This window comes from Galeopterus variegatus, unplaced genomic scaffold, assembly GCF_000696425.1.
Source record: "Galeopterus variegatus unplaced genomic scaffold, G_variegatus-3.0.2 Scaffold1032, whole genome shotgun sequence".
Taxonomy (NCBI): Eukaryota; Metazoa; Chordata; class Mammalia; order Dermoptera; family Cynocephalidae; genus Galeopterus; species Galeopterus variegatus.
The window spans coordinates 386,295-405,088 of NW_007727143.1; the positions used below are offsets into that span (position 1 = coordinate 386,295).

Below are 18,794 nucleotides of genomic sequence, written 5' to 3' on the forward strand. Positions count from 1 at the left end.
CCAATGAATGACATCACCAACCTAACAGTCGTTTATGCAGGATCAAACTGAAAATGCATTTTGTTAAGATATCATGTTAGTATAAACCATCAACATCATAGAATATTATCTTTCTATGAATTAGGAAAAATCAGTGGATGATTACACGTTTCTCTTGGTCCTGGGGGTCTCAGGAGGCAGGACTACATGTAGCCTCTGCCAGGAGTCCTCCAGGGAGCAGGGCCACACGTAGCCCTGTCAAGAGAGTGCAGCGAGGTGAGTTGCTCAGAGCACGCCTTGAGCTAGGAGCTGCCACCTAGGGATGTAGGCAACCAGAAACCAGACACAAAGTTCTGGGACTTAGCGCACGCACTAAGCAACTTTATTGTCTACAGGCATGTATTATATATGTTTTAGCCAGCTGTGAGCCCCTCCCATACCTCCCTGTCTCCTAGGCAACTCAATAGGAAGTCTGTGGTTTGTGCTTAAGCCTTGCAAATTCTTGCTGACCCAGTCTTTTTGCATTTCTGCTGACACAGTCTGAGTCCTGGAGAGCAAGGGTGCCTCCATCTTTAATATGTGCTCTTGTTCATTTTCCTCCAGATGTTTTTACACACTGAATTACCAGGACAGAAAAACCCCTCTTAAATAATTAAAGATATATTATTACTTTATTCTTCTTAAAGCTGGTTTTTCTCCTTAATGTTTCTCTCTTATATCTCTAGAAAAACTCCTTAGAGTGATGAAACTGCTGTTTGACACTTTTGTTTTTGTTTCCTCTAAATTCGTATACTAGGTGTCTTCAAAGAGTTCATGGAAAGATTCATCTATTATCTTTTAATTCCATTTTTCCATTTTGAAATACCCTCATATCACTTCTGTGTATGTAGTCTGTGATTAGGCGTGGATGAAGGAAGGGTTCTTATTCTCTAGGACTGTCTTCTATTCCTATTCATGCAATCATCTTTTCAAGTTCTTAAAACATTTTACTCCTGTTTTTTTTTTTTTTTTTCCTTTTTTGTCTTTTTTACTGACCGGTAATGGGATCGCAACCCTCGGTGTCGCGCCTGTACCGGGGACTGGCAACGGGATCTCAACCCTCGGTGTTGCGCCCACACCGCGCTCAGCCAGTGAGTGGGAACCGGTCTCCACATGGGATCTGAACCCTCAGGGGGAGCGCCGCTGCGCTCCCAAGCAGCGCACTCTCCAGTGCACCACCGGGCCGGCCCATTTACTCCTGTTTTTAATAAATCTTTTTATTATTCATACCTCCATCCTTTTAAAATGTATTCATGTTGAGTGGCTACCACCTTGTAACACCAAGGTCAAGGGTTCAGATCCTCTTACTGGTCAGCTGCCAAAACAAACAAAAAAATAAATAAAATGTATTCATGCCCTTAAATCTTTCCCAGGTGTTGGATATTTATTCTACTCAGATAATCTTTGCTTTCATACCCCATGTGTACCATTTGTACAGGCTCCATCCATCTTGATCCATATCCTCCTGATTTATGCAACAAATTTCACTTGTCTGTTGTTGGTTTTCAAGGATTCAACATACTAGGTGGCATCCAACAGAGGCCTCAGAATCACCCCTATAAATAACATATGAAACTAAGTGAGAGTGATATGGTCAGCTTTCTAGCATTATTTAACTTTATTACCTGTAGTTATAAATATGCAGATAGGAAAGGATACATAAGTAATATAAACCCAAAATCAATTTTGTAAATAAATTTGTTGATTATGGCCACTTTTTGCATCTGACTTATTTGTTGTAATGTGTTCTACAGAGATTTTGAAAGAGAAGACTCCTTTTGATCTTTTACAATTTGTATAACTTGAAACTAATCCACTGCAAAGCATTTAAAATGACATCAGAATAAACAAAATACATCTTTTGTATGTGCCTGAAGCCCTCATTTTTTTTTTTTTTGGCAGGGTGGGGGATGGGTGGCAGCTAGTGGCTGGCACATAGGGGGAATCTAAATCCTTGACCTTGGTGTTACCAACAGCATGCTCTAACCAACTGAGATAACTAGCCAGTCCTCAAGTCCTCTTGAGGAGTGATTTATTTTCTCTGAACTTTTACAATACTTTTTTGGACCTTTCTGGCCCTTGTCGCTCTTGCTTGTTCTCCTCTTTGGACCTCAGTTAAAGAGGGTTGAGTTAATCACACGCTAGTGCCTGCTGTGCTTTGTCATCATGGTTTCTCTCTTATTTATTCCCTTTTATTCCTCTTCCCATCCCCCTATTTCCCCCATAAGCAATCATTCTGATGTGTTTGATGTGCATATTTTTTTGTTCTTATATGTTTTTATAAAACATTTATTAATTTGTGTGTATTTTTAATTTACCTAAATGATATTGTGCTATAGCTCCCATTTTGTTTTTTAGTTTTTCACTCAACAGTGTTTTTAAAATCTATCCATGTGTATACCTCTAGCTTGTTTCTACCTGTAGCATAGTGCTTCACCTTGTATATTCTCCATGTTTTACCTGTCCTTTCTCCTAATGGTGGGTGCCACATTGCCTCTAATTCTTCACTACCACAGACAATGCTGGGATGAAAATCGTTGTTCAGTCTCCTTATGGATCTGTGTAAGGATTTCTATGGGATATTATCTCCCCTCTTAGAATGTAAGCTCCTCGTGAGCAGGATTTATGTTGCTCATTTTTATGTGGTCCACCATGCCTTGCTTGTACTAGATGTTCAAGTATTTGTTGAATAAGTTAATGAATGCCAGGCTAAGAATATAGATTATTCTGAAGGCAGAAGAAAATTATTAAGACTTTTTAAGAAAAGAGATACTGTGATTAAAGAGGATGTTTTAAAAAATTGTTCAAGAAGTAGTGTTCCAAAATGGTGGGAAAGAGATTGAAAACAGAAATATGTAAAGTAAGAATTAAATGCTGCCTTATATCCCAGAGTTGTTTATTGGAATAGGTAATGTTTTCACGTTTTTATATATAATCATTAAGATTATATAGAAAAATTATATATACAGTGAATGTTGAGTGTTCCTCTGGAAGTTTTACTACTAATATTCCCTAGCGTAGTCAGTTTCCATGAGGTAATCATGCTTATGTGGATTTACATATGCCCAAATTTAATAGTGTCTTTTAACATATAACTGCTTATAGTAAAAAGAGAAAGGTCTAAATCTGTTAGGTTATAACAGAGAATCTCTATCTTTGGACACCCTTGGCTAAGAGATTGCTCTGTTAAAGATATGTAATGTACCCTGTTATTTTGGGAAATTTTGACACAAATATTTAGACATAAAGAAAAAATGAGTCAATTCTAGGCCAATGGCTTTCATTTTTGACTATGACCCAATAAGAAATATTTTATATTGAAACTTAGGATACAACATGCATCTATTTATCAAAACACAAATTCCATTAGATAATATATACTGCATTTGATGTATTATGTTATTTTCAATTCTGCTTCCATCAACCTTATTTTCTGTTTAAGGCTCAGTTGGGAATGTTGTTTCAAATCATTCTGGTAGGGTGCTGTGTGATGTAAGAAAGCAAAGATATTGCTGAATAAGGTTTAAGTTTGATTAGACAAAATCAAGTAAGGAAGTATGAAACCAAGTTTAGTTCATGTATACATGTATATCATGTATTTTTTCCATTGGCCATTGTTTTCACAGTACACTAATTATTTTAGACACAAAAATGATTGATTGAATTAAGCTCGTTGCAATAGTCAACTAAATATTTGGCAAGTATATGCCTACCTTATTCCCTCACTGCCCTCCAAAAATAAAGCTTAAGCTGTCCCTGTATCATAATTTCTGCTACAAACTTTTTCTAGTTCTGTTAATAGAGGAAAAGTGAGAGGCAAAGGAAGTAGGATAGAAACTAAACCAAAAAGATGAGGTGGTGACTTTACCTATATTTCTGAATAGTACTTTATGGTATCATTCAGTAATACCAATGAATAGATTTATTTGTTTGTATTTGACAGTGGGAGATATTTAAAGGAGAAGGAACCCTTTTATTTTCTGGTGTCTTATAATACTACCTACTACCTATTGAAAATTTTGTTGCTAAAAGAACACTTGTCACAATTTCTAATTTACCCCAAAATTGAAAGTGCTGCTTCAGCTCCTAGGTGTTTTACCAACCTGGTTTATTCTTGATGTTATAGCTTGTGTTAGTGTTTTGATGTATATCTAGGCAATTCCACTGACTCCGTTGTTACAGACACTTAGCCATTGGCTATTTTGGGAAGAACTGCTTTTTGCACATTACGGTCACCTTCTTTCATGGTTAAGGCTACATACATTGTGGCTTATAGTTTCTCTATTCAGTTGCTTACTCTTACTCTTAGTAATATTGTGCTCCAAGCTTCTTGCATATTATTTGTTAGCAAGACAGACAAGACCATTCCTCAAAATTCTTGTCCTCAAAATTCTAGTCTTATTTTGGATCATCTTACTATTTACGAAGATTTTAAATCTGTGAATGTCCAACATGGTCATAATATAATTGCCAGTCTGGTTGTTGAACTCTTACCTAGTTTTCTTTCATCTTAAATACAAATTACATAGCAACTATATAAGGGTGTTTTGAAAATAATGAATATTTAAAGGAGCATTCACTTTTTGCAGAACTTCTAAATTTACTCTGCTGATGCCACTGAATTTATTACATGACTAAAAATTTCCTTGCTGTGCTAGTGGATTTATACATTGCTGTTTGTGACAGTTTGCCTCCTTTTTCTTACCTGGTGATTGTCTTAAGGAACTTTAAACAATTTTCAGCCTGAAGAATCTGGGAAATAAAATAATAAAAGAAAAATAAATAATTAAAACATGGACTCCTATATAGTCATATGGAAGTAGTGATAAAATTATCTCACAAATCTAATGGCTTTTGCTCCAAAAGAATAGTCTTTCCTCACCACTTTACTCAGATAGAAATATAAATTGAAATTGAATATAGACAATACACTTTGCTAAAGTTTACTTTTGAGGAATAATTAAGCCTCTGAAAGTGATTGCAGTGATGTTGAACTGTGGTCTTCAGACCTTGTTAAAGACAGTGTCTTTCATCCCCTTTATCAGCCAGCCACCAAAAAAAAAAAAAAAGACAATAGGGGAAAAACTTAGATTTTTTTCAGTAAGAACTCATGTTGTGTATGTTTGGGCTTCCTGCAGTTGTGAGATATCCTAATCTAGCAAATAAGCAGATGAGTTTGATTTTTTTTTTCCTTCAGTGGTTTTGTAACCCTCTTGCAATTCAGACCATTTTAATATCTCATAGGTGACTTTTTTCCTTTGGATTTGAGAATCATTTTTAATACATTGGATGATTTTATTTTAAAAATTCCTAAATTACCTATGTTATTCTTATATGTTGGCTACAGTCCAAAAGAATAGATAATTTTTTTTACCCAGTTTTCTTTTTTGTGAACAGCTTTATTGTTGTTTAATTTATATACTGTAAACTTCACTCATTTTAAATGTACAAAGCAGTTAGTTTTAGTAAATTTACTGAGTTGTGTAACCATCACCACCATCTATTTTTAGAAGATTTTTATCACCCCAAAAAGATTTCTCATGCCTGTTTGCGATTGATCCTCATTCTCACACTATAAGCCCAGGCAACTGCTACTCTCCTTTCTGTCTCTGTAGATTAGCCTTTTCTCCATGGATTTGATATAAATGGAATTGCACAATACGTATTCTTTTGTGTCTAGCTTCTTTCACTTAGTATAATGTTTTTTGTTTTTTTTTTTTTAAAGATGACCGGTAAGGGGATCTCAACCCTCGACTTGGTGTTGTCAGCACCACGCTCAGCCAGTGAGCGAACCGGCCATCCCTATATGGGATCCGAACCCGGGGCCTTGGTGTTATCAGCACCGCACTCTCCCGAGTGAGCCACGGGCCGGCCCTAGTATAATGTTTTTGAGTTCTATCCATGTTGTAGCATGTATCAGTAGTTTGTTACTTTTTGATGCTGAATAGTCCTAGTTCTTCCTAAAAAGATTAAGACTTGAATTTGCCTCAGAGTGGTTATTGTACATCAAAAAGTGTATTTCCTCCAATTTATGTCCAAATGTTAGGGCTACTGATATTGGTAATTATTTTTCAGATGCCTGGTGATGAGAGGAGTAACTTAGGTGCAATTTAAAACCTTAAAATAATAAACATTTTTCATTTGTATCATACACTGTCAATATGAATAATTCTATATGAGAAGTCTGATTTTCTCGTAGGAACATTCATTGTTTCTTCATAGACAAACTTTTCTTGAAGGGTTTATTTAAGCTTAGGATAATTGTCCTTTGTTATATGATTAATATAGTGTTCAGATACAAAAGTGTAAAAGACTTATTTATTGAAGAATTTTAGAAAGCTATGTCTTGAAAAAACTGATTTCACATTTTATTTTAATTCAAGAAGAGAAATAATTTAACAACTTGAAAAACACTTTTTTTTTTCTACTTTCATCTATAAATTTTGGTCTCTTATAGTAATCTTTACCTGCACAGTTAATATTGCACAGTTAATATTGCTAAAGAACTGTTCATTCTAAATGAACAGTTAAATTAACATTAATGGTATTCTCAACACTATTTTGATACTGCTTTAGATTTGATGTTCTTTAAAAAGTCAGATGTAATCAGCGAAATTTTGAGATTCTTTCCTCTTTGTTTTCCTTTTCTTCCTGACTGTCTTAACTTCCAAAATCCTCCATTCTAAAGAGTAGATTTTTAAAAATTCACATTTTTTGAATTGGCAACATCCCAGTTTGTGCTGTGTGAAATACATGAGTATAGGCTTTAAACTACCTAACACTGGTGTGACTCTGTGAACATTCATTCTACGGCATTAGTTGTAAGGGTTTTGGGAGGGAGGTCCATGTGTGTGTGGGAGGGGGGCTGATTTTTTTTTTTTTTTTTTTTTTTTTTTTTAGCATGGCACTTTTTCAAACATTTTTCATGTGCTTAGGTACATCCAAGCAGAAGTCCAGTTCCCTGCAGGTAGCAGATCAGGACCTACTGCCACCTTTTCACCCATACCAGCCTTTGGAGTGCATAGTAGAGGAGACTGAAGGCAAGCTGAATGAACTGGGACAAAGAATTAGTGCTATTGAAAAAGCACAGCTTAAGTCATTGGAGTTAATTCAAGGTGAACCTCTGAACAAAGATAAGATAGAAGAACTTAAAAAGAACAGAGAAGAGCAAGTCCAGAAGAAGAAGAAAATATTGAAAGAACTGCAGAAAGTGGAAAGGCAGTTGCAGATGAAAACACAGCAGCAGTTTACCAAAGAATACTTGGAAACCAAAGGTCAGAAAGACACAGTGTCTCTCCACCAGCAATGCTCTCATAGAGGAGTCTTCCCAGAAGGGGAAGGAGATGGTAGTCTCCCAGAGGATCACTTTTCAGAGTTACCTCAGGTTGACACAATCATATTTAAAGATAATGATGTTGATGATGAGCAACAGTCTCCACCATCGGCAGAACAAGTTGATTTTGTCCCAGTCCAGCCTTTATCATCTCCACAGTATAACTTTTCCAGTGACTTAGGTTTTAATGGGACAAATTCTCTTGAACTTCAGAAAGTATCAGGTAATCAGCAGATTGTAGGACAGCCTCAGATTCCTATTACTGGACATGATCAGGGGCTGTTAGTTCAAGAACCAGATGGACTAATGGTTGCAACTCCAGCCCAGACGCTTACCGACACTCTTGATGACCTGATAGCAGGTGGGTTAAGAAATATATCTGTAATAATTTCTCTTTAATCTTTGTGCTCAACTTCTCTACATGCCCCTCCAAAAGCACAGACTTTGTACTTTTCCATTTTAGAACTATCTTTGTAAAATTACTCATTTCTTGAGGTGTTTTGGAGGTGTATTTAACTAAGCTCATCAGCACTAACACGAAACTGTTTCTCCATCTTCTTTTTTGTCACATTGCAAAGGCAAAGAAATAAAATTGCCATAACCCTCTATTTTAGACCTTTGGTATATCAAAACTACCCTGTGTTGTGTCTTGAGTAGGAGTCTCAAAGTAGAATTTTTTTGTAGGCTTTAGAGGTATTCACATAAGATTATACATTAAAATCTCCTGCTGGTGATTTTCATGTTTGGAAATCATAATTTTAAATCATATTGCTTTTTCTTTATAATTTTATTAGATTAATTTAAATATTCTTAATTAAATGGGATATTTAGAGAAAACTAAGCATTTCATGTTATAATATTTGTGGGCAGAAGATTAAAATACATTAAAATTATCATCACTTGATGATTTGGAGATAGGGATTTTTGCATTTTATTTTCTTGATGAAAGCACACCAAATACATACACACACACACACACACACACACACACACACACAGGAAAAGAGCAAAGTAGAAAGGCCTGATAACCTTAAAGTATATGTTTCTGTTTATTGTTAATGTGGAAAATTACAACTAGATATGAAATGAGGTGCACAAGTTTACTTTCCCTTTCATTGTCCTTGCAGCAGTGGGAAAACAGTGCAATTAATCATTTACCTTCCTAAAGATGGCTGGTGAATGTATCACCTCCATGAGAGCGCAGTTCAGAAATGCAGCCAGAATGGCTGTTGACAGTGGATGAAGACCAAGAACTAAGATGTAGCTGGAGTGATATTCAAAGGCAGGCCAGTCCTCTGTCTCTTGATTGCAACATTTTTTTCCTTACTGTTGTCTGTTTCCTCTTGTCATATTCTCTTCCCCTCCTCCCATCCCAATTATGCTATCCCAGTTTCCTTTCTTCTTTTGTGAGCCTTTAGTCTTCCTAATCTTTATTGAATCTTTAAAAATGTGGAATAAGATTACTTAAATCAGGAATTTTATTGGGGATGTGTATGACTTTCAATGGTTATAGAATTATGATATTGCCCTTGAGCTCCTCTGATATATAATGGGCACTGTGCAGAGGAGGAATGTCTTAGTTTCCTTAAAGAAAATTAAAATGCTAGGAAATGTTTTACAAAGTTAGGCTCTTTTGTCTTTAATTGAATTTTTATATCTCCGCTGGTAGCCACATAACTCAAGTTAACTTTGTATCATTAACATTGAAAGTTGTTATAAATTATGAATAAACTCTTATAGTTCATTTATAGTTCTAATTTCTAATCTGGGTAAAAACAGATATTGGAGTGTGAAGTATGATTATGAATAACGATGAAACTGGTGAACTGAGAATAATCTTTAAGGCTTAGGGTTCTGTAACTAGCATTATAATGTTCCTAATTATCAGTTTGTAGCTGTGAAACCTATATTACTACTGATCAATCCTGTTATGTTATTTTATTTTATTTTATTTTATTTTTTTTTCCTTTTTGTCTTTTTTCGTGTCCGGCAATGGATCGCAACCCTCAGTGTCGTGCCCGTACCGGACCGGGACCGGCAACGGGATTGCAACCCTTGGTGTTGCTCCCACACCTCGCTCAGCCAGTGAGCGGGAACTGGTCTGTATGTGGGATCCGAACCCTCGGCGGGAGCGCCACTGCGTTCCCAAGCGGCGCACTGTAGCAGTGTGCCACCGGGCCGGCCCCTGTTATGTTATTACTTAGAACTTTTTTTTTTTGTTTTTTGGTTTTTTAAAAAGATTATAGAAGCAGCTCTAAAGGGAAATTGTAAGTGTTGACTTTATGGCAGTATGTGGCTACTTCAAAAAGTTTGTCGAAAAATGGAATTAAAAGATAATACAAATGCTTCTGTAAACTTTTTGAAGACCTTCATATTTACAGATGGTTCTTTCAGGGAAAGTCAAATTTTGGTTGTTTCACTGAAGTATTTGTTAAGTTGAATTGGTCTTTTATATAGTTCACATGAAATTTAAAAAATTAGGCTTAGAAGACATCTTTTAATTATATTAATGTTATACGTTTTAACTTTTAAATCAGCCAATAAATACAAAAAGTATTTTCATATAAAAGTTTCCATTTTTATGATGGTTATCTGTCTTTAAATATGTGGCAATACATGTTTTCTTTATTCAAGATGATGACCTGTCTCACTTCAAATTTTAAAATTTTATGTTTTTCCAAGTCTAAATTCTCTTAATATTCTTAATTGAAGGTGAAAGAAAGTAGACAGGGTGAATAATTTTAAATTTGTGAAATATATCAGTAGGATTATAGAGCTGGCCAAAGATAAAATTGATATTACCTAAATTAAATCTAGTTCTCATCCCTCATATTTAGTAGAGAATGCTGTACATCTTAAAATTTTACTTTTGGGCTGGCCAGTTTAGCCCAGTTGGTTAGAGTGTGGTGCTCAGAACATCAAGGTCCAGGGTTCGATCTCTGTACCGGCCAGCCACCAAAACCAAACAAAATAAGTAAATAAATAAAATTTTACTTTAGAGAATATCTATATAATAGCAATAAAGTTTATTCTTTACATATGAGTATTTTTTCTTTATTGCTGTTGTACTCAAAATATTTGTCATGATAATGAGTTGGTTATATACATAATTTATCAATGTCATGACTTGATTAGCCTTTTAGTATATAGTCTTATATGTGCCATACAGTCCTAGACAAGAATACAAGTATATATAAACTCTTGATTGGGAATATGATTCCTGACATCCATTTCTTCTGAAAGTAAGTGTTGGGCTTTTAGCAGTTACCATAATAGCAAGTGATTCTCAATGTTGAAATATCTAGAAATTGAAAGCAATTTAAAGAAATTCAAAACGGTTTTGACCATTGAGTAGTTCTAGGAAGATTTAGTAAATTTTATGCCAAATGTATATATAAGATTGGTTAAAAATCAATTAATAACAATTTTTTTACATTTATTGAGCACTTACTATGCACCAACCTCTGTACTAAATGCTTTATATACATTACCTCATGGGCTGTTATAGTAATCCTATAAAATAGGTCCTTTTCCCACCTCTGTTTTTCGGTTGAAAGACTGAAGCTTAGGGAAATTAAGTTTCTAGTAAGTGTCAAGATTCAAACTCCATTCAGCCAGGTTGAAGAACCTTAGATGTAATATGCATGAATCTGATTTAACTTAAAGTTCTAAATTTATCTTAAAGATATTGTTACTTCCCTAGACTTCTAAATTCTATTAAGTAACAATTTCTCTTATTATTTTTATATTAAGATTTGATGTACATGTAAATTTTAATGGTTCTGTGACTTCTTAGTGCACTGTTACTGCTGTTGGCACCTTTAATAGGCTCTCTTAAAACAAATTGCAATTTTAAAGTATCTTGCTTTAAGTAACCCTGTGGTAGTCAATGTAGGTTTAAGAATAAAAAAGTAGTTAGGGAATCCTCTTCTTGTTTTGAGGGGTTTTAAATAAAATGTCTTTAAATAATTTCCTTTGGGGCTGGCTGGTTAGCTCAGTTGCTTAGAGCGTAGCTGTGTAACACAAAGGCCACTGGCTTGAATCCCCATACCAGCCAGCTGCCATAAACAAACAAACAAACAAACAAATAAATTCCTCTAGTCAATGTTAATATTTTATTTATAGGTTTTTATTTACATGGAACTATTTAATAAAGTTACAATTACATACAACAAATTATAGCAATTAAATTTCTTAAAGCCAGACAGAGCCACCCCAAAAATAAATAAATAATTTCTTGAAGCCATACAACATATTTTGTGCATACCTAGTATCAGTGAGTTTTTTTAATAGTAAAATTTATTATTATCTTCCATATTGCCTACAAAACTTTCTTCAACTTCATAAAGTATCAAGTCAAATATTGCACCTAGTTCTTCTATCACCCCATTTTAGAATAATGTATAAATTTAATTTGCATTATATATTGACCTTTGTGGTAGCAGTCTTAGTCATTTTCAGAGACATTTTGTTCAGTGATAGGAAACATTTTAGGATTTATGGAAATGTCATAGTCCTGATATAATTTTCCCTTAATACAAGCTTTACTCCACATGTACTTTTTAAATCTCTTGCTACTTTCTAGCTTTATTTTTATAATTTTTCATTTGTAATCAGTCATATTAAAGTCACTTTCTATGGGATGCTTCTGATTTTCATTATTATAGGAGGAAAAAATACTTCTAGGATAATGTAGTGCAAAAGTGTACAATAATCGATGTAATAACATTTTTGGTAATAGAGCTGTTAAATGCACAAAAGTATTTTTTAAAAGCCAACTCTGTAAGGAAATTTTTTATAGTATCTGGCATAGCACTCTAATCAATTATTTAAATTTTTAAAACTATCTTTTTAATAAAAAAGAAATAAGATGAATAAACAAAATAATAATAGAAAAGTAGTTCTTTACTAAGGTATATGTTAATAATTATGGTACCACTGTTAAGTTCTATTAGAAAGGTGATATATATCAATCTTTAATGTCTTGTGTTTTTTAGTTGTTAGTGTATCTTGCTTTAAGTAACCTGGGGGAGTCAATGTGGTTTTAAGAATAAAGAGTAATTAGGAAATCCTCTTAATTTCAGGGGATTTAAATAAAATGTCTTTAAATAATAATTTCCTCTAATCAATGTTAATATTTTATTTATAGGTTCAGCTATTTTGAGGAGTATAACAATACTATAAGCTTTTAATACATTGAATGATAAAAATATTTAAAGCTTATTTCCGTTTCACATATTCTTATAGGCAAAACAAACATATAATAATCATTCCTATTTATAACTGGGTAGTTAAATTATGTTATTTACATGGTGACAGAAGCTGCAGAAATTTATATTGCCAAGATGGTGGGGAGGGATAGTTCATATAGAAACATATTCAGGCATCTTAAACTTTGCTAAGTTATTTAAACTGATAACATACTAAACTGAGTCAGTCACACTTGTTGTGAACAGTCTCCTTGATTGGGATCCAGTCATATCAACGTTTTAGGAACACTTAAAATTTTCCAACACTTAAAATGCTTACATTTAGTATTGTGTGTTTTTGATTGACTTTTAGTCTGGGTGCAAATAGAAGGTTATTGCCATCTCTGAAGCTTTGTCGTTTTTTTCTCTATTATTAATGATTATATTTTTTCCGAGTTTTTTTCTTTCTTGAATGAGTAGTAATGTTTTTATTTTTTAATACAGTGAATAATAGTACTGGAAGTCCTATAAAATATGTAATAATTACATTTACTGAGCACTCGCCGTGTGCCAAACACTGCGTTAAATGCTTTATATACATTATCTCACAGACTACTCACAACATCCATTTGAGATAGATCTTATTTCCCCCTCTCTGGGTCAAACTCCATCTCTTATGAAATATAAGAAATACTCAGAGACATAAAAGATATAATTTCAATTAATTCAGTTTTCAAACATCAAATTTTGAGATTCCAAATATAAAGTTCCAGTGTTAATTTTAAAAATGGTTTGACTTTTAGACATTGATTTATTTCAGCAAGTTTTCAAAGTAAATATTGAACTTTGAAAACACACACTCTCTGCTGTTTATGTGAGAAATATTCTAATTTGTTCTCACCCCCCCTTTCTGCCCACCATTTTTTTCCTCATTGTCCATAGAGTATTTTTGTCTAATTGGCTTTTACAAACTAAAATATAAAACTCTTTCTATTTTTTTATTGGAAATTTTTTTCTCCCCATTGACAATGTAAAAAGTTATCATTTATTGTATTTGCACTAAATGTCAAACACTGTGTTAAGTATTTTACCTGCATTATCTCAAGTGGTCTTACCACCAACCTCCCAAAGCAGGTACTATTATTCCCCTTCTACATATAAGGAAAATTGAGGTTCAGAGGAGTTAAATTATTTACCCGATATTAGAATGCCAGTGGTGGAACTGGGATTCAGATGTAGGTCCATCTGCTTCCGAAGCTTGTGATTTAACTACATTATATTACTGCTATGGAAATTTCTGTTTTCTGTGTTTTTCTATGTACAAATGACCTTGCTCTTTTAAATGAAATTTAGCAATATGAATATTGTTTTTCAGCTGTGAGTAGCAGAGTCCCCACTGGTTCAAACAGTTCCTCTCAGACCACAGAATGTCTTACACCTGAATCCTGTTCACAGACTCCAAGCATTGTGGCTTCCCAGTCTATGCCCCCTGTGTATCCTTCAGTTGACATTGATGCACATGTGAGTAGATTGCTTTATTTAAACTTATTTTGTACACTTATCTTCTTTGGAAAGGAATAGTATCATTGTATATGAAAAGAAATACTATTTGCTCTTCAATTGATAACCCTTTTGTAAAAAAAATCTAACTTCTTTTTCTCCTAGACTGAAAGTAATCACGACACAGCATTAACACTAGCTTGTGCAGGTGGTCATGAAGAACTTGTATCTGTACTTATTGCACGAGATGCTAAAATTGAGCACAGAGACAAAAAAGGTAAGAAATGTTGATCAGAAATAAAATCTGAGTGTAGTTACATCAAAAAACAATTGTAGCTTTTTCAGTGTTGGTAAGTAGTTCCTAAACTCTCTCAGTGCTAAATAAGTGTATTTCAATTAGAAATATCTAGATTCGTTAATCTACAGAGCCAAAATTATCCAAAAATTTTCAAGTTAGACTATAGATTATTAATGAAGTAGACCAAGTTGTGGTTGCCTTTCTCCTTATCCAAGTAGTCTGCACAGAAGAATCAAAGTCCATTATGAGTATAAACTTTAATAGTTTTTGTTGACTTAGCATTTCTTTTTATTAGATGTTTAAGACTTTTTGTATCTGCCCTGAAGCCTTTTTAAAACTAAAAGAGTATTGAAAACAGTGGCTCTAAAATAAATAAAAAACACAAATTTGTTTGAGATTTTTATTTTCTGATTTAGGTTTCACACCACTGATCCTGGCAGCAACAGCAGGACATGTTGGAGTTGTCGAAATTCTCTTGGATAAAGGTGGAGATATAGAAGCACAATCTGAAAGAACTAAAGATACTCCACTTTCACTGGCATGTTCTGGTGGGCGTCAGGAGGTGTGTTAATGTTAATTTTTGTTTTGTAAACACTTTGTATTTTTAAATATACATATGATTTGTATTTTAGCTACCTGAATAAAACTTCCTTATGTTTGACATTTTCCATATACTTTCTCAGGAATGGGATACTTCTGTTAAGTTTAATGAGAATAGTAAATGCCCTTTTAAGGAATCTGTTTCTTACCCTTCAGAATGAATAAAAATTCTCTTTATCCTCACATTTACTGGCGTCGAGTGAACCACAGTTCTAACACATATGAAATGCAAATTCATTGCTCAATAATTAATAAATAAAAAGGATAACATTTTGTTATTTCACTATAATTGGGATTTCAAAACTCGGAGTTCCTTGATATGAAATTAAATCCATTTCTCTAGTGTTGAGTTTTTAATATATAGGGCTTAATGAAATGTAATTAAAATGTCAGGTATTAAGACAAGGAGTTGTAGGTCCTAGTTCTTTGTGCTTTCTTCATTATTAACTGAGCTCTTGGTGTAAACTGGATTTCTCTGTTCATATTTTACTTTTTAGGTGGTAGACTTGCTGCTGGCTAGAGGTGCAAATAAAGAACATAGGAACGTGTCTGATTATACACCACTGAGTCTAGCTGCATCTGGAGGATATGTTAATATCATTAAGATTCTGCTTAATGCTGGGGCAGAAATTAATTCAAGGTATCACCTGTTTATTCATTTTATTATTCATGATTAGGAAGTTACTACCTTGGAGTTAAGTGTCTTCCCCTAAATGTTTGGACAGATACCTTTTTATTTTTTTTTATTATTATTATTTTTTTCCTTTTTGTCTTTTTTTCGTGACCGGCAACGGATCGCAACCCTCAGTGTCACGCCCGTACCGGACCGGGACTGGCAGCGGGATCGCAACCCTCGGTGTTGCACCTGCACCTCGCTCAGCCAGTGAGCGGCCGGTCTGTATGTGGGATCCGAACCCTCGCTGGGAGCGCCGCTGCGCTCCTAAGCGGCGCACTGTAGCAGTGCGCCACCGGGCCGGCCCATGACAGATACCTTTTTAAATTAAGATAGTACTAAAGTTGCAAAGCCAACAATTATTCCTCTGTAATGTGCTTATAAGTAATCCCAGCTTATTTCAGTAATGTAGCTGCTTTTAAAGAGGTCTCATTTTAAGAAGTTCTTTGTTTTGTATAGTTGGAAATTTATAGGGATTATGTTTTAAATTGTGAGATTGTCCTGTTATTTTTGGTCTAAATTAATAAAATCTATTCATCAGCGTTAGATATCTTTCTTTTTACTGACACATTTTCATCTTTAATGTTTTTTAAAAATAACAGGCAACATATTATTTTAATTTTCTAAGCACATTTCCCTCCTTAGGACTGGGAGTAAACTAGGTATTTCTCCCCTGATGTTGGCTGCGATGAATGGACACGTTCCTGCAGTGAAACTGCTACTTGATATGGGTTCAGACATTAATGCCCAGATAGAGACCAATCGGAACACAGCTCTCACCCTGGCCTGCTTCCAAGGCCGAGCAGAAGTAGTCAGTTTGCTTCTGGACCGAAAAGCCAATGTTGAACATAGGGCAAAGGTAAGCATTTTATAATTTGTCAACTATTTCAGACATATTTCTAGCAGAAAGATCATGGCATTTCAACTCAAATTGAATGTAATATTTTAAATTGTTATAAGTTAGAACTGATGCCCCAATGCAGGATTGGGGAATTATGCTATGTAGTGGTCAATGCCACACTATCACCATTTGTGACTTTCATTAAGGACAGTGAAGAAAACAATCAGTATTTTTCCCAACCTCAGCCTTGAGTGGCTCTCTATTCTGCAGTTTGCAACTTTTGAATGTAGTAAGATTATTTTGTATTGTCTTCTAATGTAGATTTTTAAAGAACTCCTTTAATGAGACATGTGCTTATCATTGGTAAATATCCCAAGCAAAAAATTTGTTCATAGTGGCTATCCAGTTAGCTTAGTTAGAACATGATATTTTAATACCAAGGTCAAGGGTTCAAATCTCTGTCCTGGCCAGCTGCCAAAAAAAAAAAAAATTAGTTCATAGATTATAAAATGAAGACAGCTAAAATCTAATCTGACCATGACAGATTCTGACAGTTTCATGACTACTTGGCATTTGGAAAATAGGAGCTGGTATGTCAGTGGTTTGAATTTCTTTGTTTGAAACTGTTAAGTACTAAATAAAAATAAAAGATTAAAAAAAAAAAATAAGCTGTTAGGTACTTAGAATCCTAGAAAAATGTAGCTTAGGGGGAATTTTTTCTAATCAGACAACAATCTGGTAGTCATTTCAAATTGGAAAGGTTTGAATGAAAATCTCATATTTTTCCATGAACTTTATTAGTTGTATTTCTTCAAATGTAATGCAACATTTACATTCTTTTAAAAGAAATGAGGTGGTATAGTTTTGCCTCAGACTTTTCATCACAGAGAAATAGATGAGCCTTTCCTGCCATCCAATTTGTCTTTTTCTATTACAAGTATTTATATGTGGTCCACTTATCTATTAAAAGTCCTGGAGAAATCCATATTATTTTGGGAACGGTACCTGTAGGAAATGTCCTTTGACAAAAATATTGGAGACTAATGTACAAAAGGCACATATACAAAAAATTTATGAAGTGATATTTTAATCAGTTTATTTTTTAATATCTCTACTCATTGTGTAAAAGAGTAATTATCTAGTGAATAATTGTATAGAAGTTACAAAATTGTTTCTTTAACTTAAGATAATATAAGTGAATTCATTCCAGCATGTCTAACTGAATCTAACAATTTTCACTTGCAGTTAAGTAAAATTTAACACTGAATATTACTTAGCTCTTTTATGAGGAAATATCAAAAATAGAATCCTTTTAAAAGTCAATTGCTTTGGTCTTTTTAAGAAATTACATAATTTAGTCGCACAATTTATTGGTTTAAACAGACTGGTCTTACACCCTTGATGGAAGCTGCTTCTGGAGGATACGCGGAGGTTGGAAGAGTTCTTCTTGATAAAGGAGCAGATGTCAATGCCCCTCCTGTGCCTTCCTCAAGAGATACTGCTTTAACAATAGCAGCAGACAAAGGTCACTACAAATTTTGTGAGCTCCTGATTAACAGGTGGGTAATTTTCTATTACCCTATATGGAACTTCTTATAGTCCATTTTACTTTTCAGAACCTGTAAAGTTAATAAAATTGTTTTACTTTTTTGACATTTTTAAGAACAGATTATTTGTGAAAGATAACAAAAGATGATAGAGAAAACTAAAAAAAGTCAGCCTCTTCTTATAGGAAACAAGCTATATTAACATTCTTCATTCATAGGGGAGCCCATATTGATGTTCGTAACAAGAAGGGAAATACACCACTTTGGCTGGCTTCCAACGGTGGTCATTTTGATGTAGTGCAATTGCTAGTACAAGCAAGTGCTGATGTGGATGCAGCAGATAACCGGAAAATCACACCCCTTATGTCAGCATTTCGCAAGGTAATTTGATCTGGGGGGATAAGAGGTAAAATTTTATAATTTTAAGCCTATTCTAAGGTGAAATTATGTGAGAAAGATATGTTGATCTTAGAGAATTAAGTGTATTTCTGTACAAAAATCACTCCTATCTTTCTATTCTTTTGTGGCCAAATATAATATCTATGTGGTGGTTCCCTGTAACCAACATTGTTCTTTTTTTTTTTTGAGCTCTACCTCTGTTCTAACCACCACTTCTTCGGTTCAGTGTGTTATGCTGGATTCTAAACAGGGAAGCTTCTCTGACGCTTTTTCACAGAGATTTTTTTTTTTTTCCCCAGGAAGACTTTTCCTTTAAATTTTTATTTTGTCGATACACAGTGTGGTTGATTATTATGGCCCATCACCGAAACCTCCCTCCCTCCTCCCTCTCCCCCC

General features: G+C 34.1%; 1 protein-coding gene across 4 annotated transcripts in view; it reads left to right on the forward strand.

Annotated features, from left to right (window-relative positions):
- Positions 1 to 18,794, forward strand: part of LOC103591800 (ankyrin repeat and KH domain-containing protein 1) — a 142,001-nt gene that overhangs the window by 95,426 nt on the left and 27,781 nt on the right. For all 4 annotated transcript variants that reach the window (XM_008574324.1, XM_008574328.1, XM_008574325.1 and 1 more), the window contains 8 exons: positions 6,954 to 7,712; positions 13,916 to 14,061; positions 14,206 to 14,317; positions 14,755 to 14,900; positions 15,436 to 15,578; positions 16,257 to 16,470; positions 17,836 to 18,011; positions 18,218 to 18,380. In XM_008574324.1, coding sequence (XP_008572546.1) covers positions 6,954 to 7,712; positions 13,916 to 14,061; positions 14,206 to 14,317; positions 14,755 to 14,900; positions 15,436 to 15,578; positions 16,257 to 16,470; positions 17,836 to 18,011; positions 18,218 to 18,380 — 1,859 coding nt within the window. The remainder of the gene's footprint in view (positions 1 to 6,953; positions 7,713 to 13,915; positions 14,062 to 14,205; positions 14,318 to 14,754; positions 14,901 to 15,435; positions 15,579 to 16,256; positions 16,471 to 17,835; positions 18,012 to 18,217; positions 18,381 to 18,794) is intronic.